Consider the following 6,221-nt stretch of genomic DNA (forward strand, 5'->3'; position numbering starts at 1 on the left):
CACATGTCTAGATAATCCGTTCACCTACTCTGTGTCTCATAAAGACACGGCGGTTGAAACTTTAAATCTCAAATTTGGACTCATGAGACCAAAGGACAGATTTCCACTGGTCTAATGTCCACTGCTGTGTTTCTTGGCCCAAGCAAGTCTCTTCTTCTTATTGGTGTCCTTTAGTAGTGGATTCTTTGCAGCAATTCGACCATGCAGGCCTGATTCACACAGTCTCCTCTGAACAGTTGATGCTGAGATGTGTCTGTTACTTGAACTCTGTGAAGCATTTATTTGGGCTGAAATTTATGAGGCTGATAACTTACAGCGCTTAATGGTCTTTGCGACAGCACTTGAAGAAACGTTCAAAGTTCTTGAAATTTTCCATACTGACTGACCTTCATGTTTTAAAGTAATGATGGACTGTCATTTCTCTTTTCTTTTTTGAACTGTTCTTGACATAATATGGACATAGTCTTTTACCAAATAGGGCTATCGTCTGTATCCCAACCCTAACTTGTCACAACACAACTGATTTGCTCAAACACATTAACTAGGAAAGAAGTTCCACAAATGAACTTTTAACAAGGCACACTTGTTAATTGAAATGCATTCCAGGTGACTAACTCATGAAGCTGGTTGAGAGAATGCCAAGAGATTGCAATGCTGTCATCAAAGTAAAGGGTGGCTACTTTGAAGATGAACACTTTTTTGATTACTACATGATTCCGTATGTGTTATTTTATAGTTTTGATGTCTTCACTATTATTCTACAATATAGAAAATAGTAAAAGATAAAGAAAAACCCTTGCATGAGTAGGTGTGTCCAAACGTTTGACTGGTACTGTATAACATAAACATACTGTTGACACGCAGTCTAATGAAATGTCTTGCCTTGTGTAGTAGGTTTTGTGGGTTTTTACACTCTTATGTAGGTGTCATAACCAGCCATAAAATAATGCAATATATGTCACAACAGGTCTAACTATGTGTCATGACAGTATTATGACCCTATTATAACAGGTATATAACAAGTTTAACAAGTATAACAATGTCAGCTGTTACGCCATATTATGACATGGTTATGACCGTATCATAATGTGTCATGACACTGGGTGTCAAGCAAAGTGCTACCAAAAAGTGTGTGATAGGAGCATGTTGGTTCCATGCACCAGGTGTCAATAGACAATATGATTACTATATAGTGAGGAAGGCCTTCTCCAGATTCTCCCTGGAAAGTGCGCTTGCGAAAATGTCCAGTGCGTCAAGGGAGGCTTGTAAGAAGATTTTTCAGGGTTTGCAGGGCAAAGACAGATGTTTGACTGGGATCCTACTGATATAGTACTGACACCTGGTGCATTGGAGAGTGTCACACATAGATTAGAGAAAGAGGTGAATAGTGGGATGCAAGCAGAGAAAAAGGGCAGGAGGAAAGAAACTTAAAAGGATGAAGAAAAAGGACTGAAAGTAAAAGAGGAGTGATGAAAATGAAGTCATAAAATGCACGAGGGAGGAGTGAAGGTAGAAGAAGACGAAGGAGAGTAAATAGAAAGCAACAATAGAAAGCAGAAAGTGCGGGTGAGACGGCGGGGCAGTGGACAGGCGGACGGATGGAAAGCTGGACAGACGGATGGGCAGTTGGGTGTGGCCAGTAGTGCTGAGTGGAGTTGATCTCGCTCAATCCTCTTGGCTCGCTGTCTGTGTGTGCCCACCATCGGGCCACTGGCAGGGTGGCAGCGTGAGCGTGGCCGGCCCGGGTGGAAGCGGGTGCCAATATACCCCGACCGAGGGCACGCAGCCCTATTGAGAGGCAATGTGATGGACACAATGCGAGCGACAGACTTGCTGCATCAACAGCATCAGCCGCCCCTGTTTTTTTTGCTGCTGTGTGCCATTTATAAACCATAAATACCCCCCTGGCTCCGAGTGCCTTCTCACCAGGCCTCCACACTCAAACACCCTCATACAGAGACAGAAAGAGGGAGAGAAAAAGAAAAAAGAAAACAAGGAAAAACGGAGAGAGTGTGGCTCGTACGTGGTGCAGTGAAGCACAAGCCATCCAGGTAAAAACAAAAAAAATAGACAGATCTCTCTCTTTCCTTGGTGCTCTGACTGTCTGTCTTGTGCTGCAACTCTTGCCGTTTTCAATTATCCCCATGTATCTCTCTCCATAACCATGCATGCACTGTTATTTTACCTGGAACTGAAATTGCATCAATGTGTCAAGCGTAAAAGTCCCTTTGTGGAATCAGAATGTGTGTGATTTATTTTATGTAAGAATGTTTTGGAATGTAGATGGTCAAACAATAATGTAATGGGTAAAAACCAACATCTCGGGCAAACAGTGGCTTCTTCTCCTTCATGAAGTCACTATTCCGTTAGTCAACTTTTCTTTGGAATGCAGAGGGAACATGTCAGAGCAGCAGGGTGCACCGGAGCAGCTGGCAGCTGGAAAGAGCCAAGGAGGAGCAGGAGCCACCTACAAGGTGGGTGGAGTGTGAAGTTGCCTCTAGACGCTGATCTTGGGTCAATTTTGTATTTTCCCCACTAAAAGCTGGGTGAAACAGCGTATTCTTAGACTCTTTTAGTGGTAAAAGGGTTCCACGTAGAGCCTTGTTTTAGCAAAAGGGCATCCTCATGGAACCAACAATAGTTATATTCAGAGGGTTCTCCTATGGAGACAATTGAACAATCCTTTATGGTTCTAGGGAGCACCTTTCTTTTTGTAGGGAAAAATTCACCCTAGAGCTACAAGGTGCCCGACATCCATTGGACCTTAATTATAATCTAATTATATCTTAGCCTAAGATTCACTTGGTCTGACTTTTTATGAAATGTCACTGATACTACTAGTGTGTATTTACAATGACATAAGCAAAATAACACACAACAACACGGCAGTATACTACAACACATTGTTAAGTTACAACTGTGCAATCTTCATGCAGTTTCTGCCTATGTTAATGTTGTTGTTAAGCCTATTGTGTACTAATGTAATTACTTACCATTGACCCATGCCTCTTCCTGACTTATCTTGTAGGTGGTGGTGTTTGAGTTTGAGAACTTCTGTGGGAAGAAAGTGGAGCTGTCTGCAGAGTGTAAGAATGTGATCGAAAAGGGATGTGAGAAGGTGGGATCTATCATCGTGGAATCAGGACCGTAAGTGTCACCAATATTGATTTTCTACATTTTCCATCATGCCTCACTCTTGCCCCCTTCCTGTTTATCTGTCTCTCCAATACTCCCCAACACTGCCTGTATTAAAATGTTAAAACATTTATGAATCCAACTTCAGTTTCTAGACAATGAAATTCCATTCTTATTCAAACTGTGTATACATTTCGATCACAGTTCTTATCAATTACCTTTCATGCAGGGAAGATCAAGGTTGGTTGCTCGTGGGTTGGTTTTCACAGTGCTAATCTAAATGGTGCTGTGTAATAATTTTAAGGTTAAAATCTCTGAACTATTTGAAATAACTCATCCACCTGGTCAATTCATGTCAGCATGATAAAACATTGAGGTTAGGAGAATTTGTGTTTTTCATAGGTGAAAGTAAATATATATATTGGTGTGTTCTTTGTAAATGTTTATTATGGAATTATCCATGAACAATTATGTTTTTTGAAAAGAGGAAAGGGAACGCTATATTTCAAACCAATTTCTGAGTTCCTAGGCCAAGCCATGTGGTAACTAACATATTCAATTAGCATTGGGGTGTGGTTGGGGATGGAATTGAAAAAAGTAATGTTTTGAGGTTAACATTTTAACCATAGGATTATGTCATCATGGTAACCAATTTCAACATTGACAACCTTGCATAAAATATGTTGAATTTGTACCTTTGAAACAACGTGAGATCTTCAATGTAATATCCACTCAAATAAAAAAGCAATAGGCTGGGCAGCACCTCCTGCTGGAGAGTTTATCTATCTACAACTACCCTGCGGTTTTCCATCCAGGCCCTGCTTATCTTTGAGATTTGTCACTGTCTGTTACCAATGTGCTATTGTGAGAATTTGGATGTGCTTTTAGATGGTTAAAAGCATAGTGGTTACACAGTGGGAATTCAACAAACTTTCAACTGTCTTTTTGAGTGGGTGAAAAAAAGTTGTAAATCACAATGATCAACGTATCAACCAAATATTACCCAATTCTCCAAGTTGAAATGACGAGGTGTGCAAAGTGGGATCTTAATTCTCAAGGCATAAAACGCTGAAGTTTGTTAGGAATATCATTCTATCGAAGAAAGGCTTGGCTACTTCGAAGACTGTTGGCTACATTGCTTCATTCCCTGTTACAAAAGGAATAAGTTACTAGCAAACATTGTGACAACCAACCCCATACTGTGACAACCAACCCCGCGATGGGGCTGGTTGTCACAAGTGGACAAAGTTTGTTTGATGCCTCATAACTGCATGTTGAAACAAGATAATGATAAAAAAAAAAGGTCCCAGTTTCAACCCAAGACCTCTTGGTCTTTCTCCTAAAAGAGTCTTGTAAGATATACTGCTGCTGAGAGAAACACACAAGAGTAAAAAGTGTGACAACCAACCCTGGTCTCTCCTACTATCCCACTACTACTGTTTATGTACAAGAAATTGGTAAAGCGTAATTACCTTTGTGTTCTCAGCTGGGTGGCATTTGAGCGCCAGGCATTTGGCGGGGAGCAGTTTCTGCTGGAGAAGGGCGAGTATCCTCGTTGGAGCACCTGGACCAACAGCCAGACTAACAACTACCTGCTGTCCCTCAGGCCACTCAAAGTGGTCAGTATATCTCTGTACCTATAATTAGAATCATCATCCTTTAACTGGGTATATTTACATGTACCAGGAATCTGACATGGTGCAATGGTGCTGACAACCCCTTACAATAAACAGAATACACAGACAGAATTTAGCCAAAATTGTTTACACATAATCTACGTATAGTATATAAGGATGTAGCCTACTGACCATAGCAACCTACAGTGGACAGGCATCCAACTGTCATGTCAATGAGATAAGACTAACCTATCGAGCTAAAGGGCAAATCCCTTTTGTTTCCTAAGTTAACAGAATTCCACATAAGAAACGTATTTGTACCAAATGATTTGTGCTCCCGAGCCATCAAACGTATTTATTTGATCATTATTTAGTTATTTGAAACTGCACTTTTCTAAGTAGGGCTACCAGCCCTGGAGTAGTAGCTACCTTCCTTAAAAGTAAACACCAAGTAAACAGCAGACATGAAAACATAGTGTAACCACCACCCATTCCTGTTCCTGCCCAGGACAGTGCGGATCACAAACTCCACCTGTTCGAGAACCCAGGCTTCGCCGGGAGGAAGATGGAGATTGTGGATGACGACGTCCCCAGCCTGTGGGTCCATGGCTTCCAGGACCGCGTGGCCAGCATCAAGGCTACGAATGGAGCGTAAGTTCAACACCTTTACACATCATTGAGATCAGGCATGCAATATCTGTCTACAGCTAGGTTACTGCAAGGTTATCTCTCATGCAAATATGGCTCTGAATTTCAACCGATTCTGTTCCATAAATGTCATTATAGCTGTATGTCCCCTTGCCCTCCCTAGGTGGGTGGGCTACATGTTCCCAGGCTACAGGGGCCGCCAGTACATCTTTGAGCATGGAGACTACAAGCACTGGAATGACTGGGGAGCATCAACACCTCAGATCCAGTCCGTCCGACGCGTGCGTGACATGCAGTGGCACAAGAGAGGCTGCTTCATTGCCCCCACCCCCACCCCCACTCCCACCCCCGCACCCAACCCCACACCACCTGCCCCCCCTAATGCCACTGGCACCAGCTGAAAGAGAGTGGCTGTGGCCCCAGGCCCCCTAAGAGGCCAAATCCTGGCCTCCCATCCACCCAGGGCTCCACCGAACCTCACCTCCTCGTCACAGAGGGTCAGCAAGAAACGACGAACTCGGAAGTGAAGTAACCATCACTGACTTACCTATGTGTCTGGGGTGGAAATAATAAAGCCTTTGAACCCAATTTGGTTTGACCCAACTGGATGTTTTTGTCAGTCCCTCTTACGGAGTTGCTATGAAAACTTCTCTGAGGTTGTTAGAATAATATTATTTAGTGTGCCAACATCATACAATAGCAGAAATAATATTTGGTTAACGGTGCTGGTTTACATCTCCTTCTTTAGAATGGTTGTAAGGTAAAACACTGACCAGTAGATGGTAACATGGAATCAGAAGATATCAACTTGCATGGGAAGTT

General features: G+C 42.4%; 1 protein-coding gene across 1 annotated transcript; it reads left to right on the plus strand.

Annotated features, from left to right (window-relative positions):
* Positions 1-1,894: 1,894 nt before the first annotated feature.
* On the plus strand, positions 1,895-5,987 carry LOC118389516 (beta-crystallin B3-like). Its single transcript, XM_035779418.2, has 6 exons — positions 1,895-2,051; positions 2,393-2,474; positions 3,029-3,147; positions 4,622-4,754; positions 5,260-5,402; positions 5,563-5,987. Exons 2-6 carry the CDS (start codon positions 2,400-2,402, stop codon positions 5,798-5,800), a joined length of 708 nt encoding a protein of 235 aa, XP_035635311.1. The 5' UTR covers positions 1,895-2,051; positions 2,393-2,399; the 3' UTR covers positions 5,801-5,987.
* Positions 5,988-6,221: the final 234 nt, after the last annotated feature.

Source organism: Oncorhynchus keta, chromosome 10 (genome assembly GCF_023373465.1).
Source record: "Oncorhynchus keta strain PuntledgeMale-10-30-2019 chromosome 10, Oket_V2, whole genome shotgun sequence".
Taxonomy (NCBI): domain Eukaryota; kingdom Metazoa; phylum Chordata; class Actinopteri; order Salmoniformes; family Salmonidae; genus Oncorhynchus; species Oncorhynchus keta.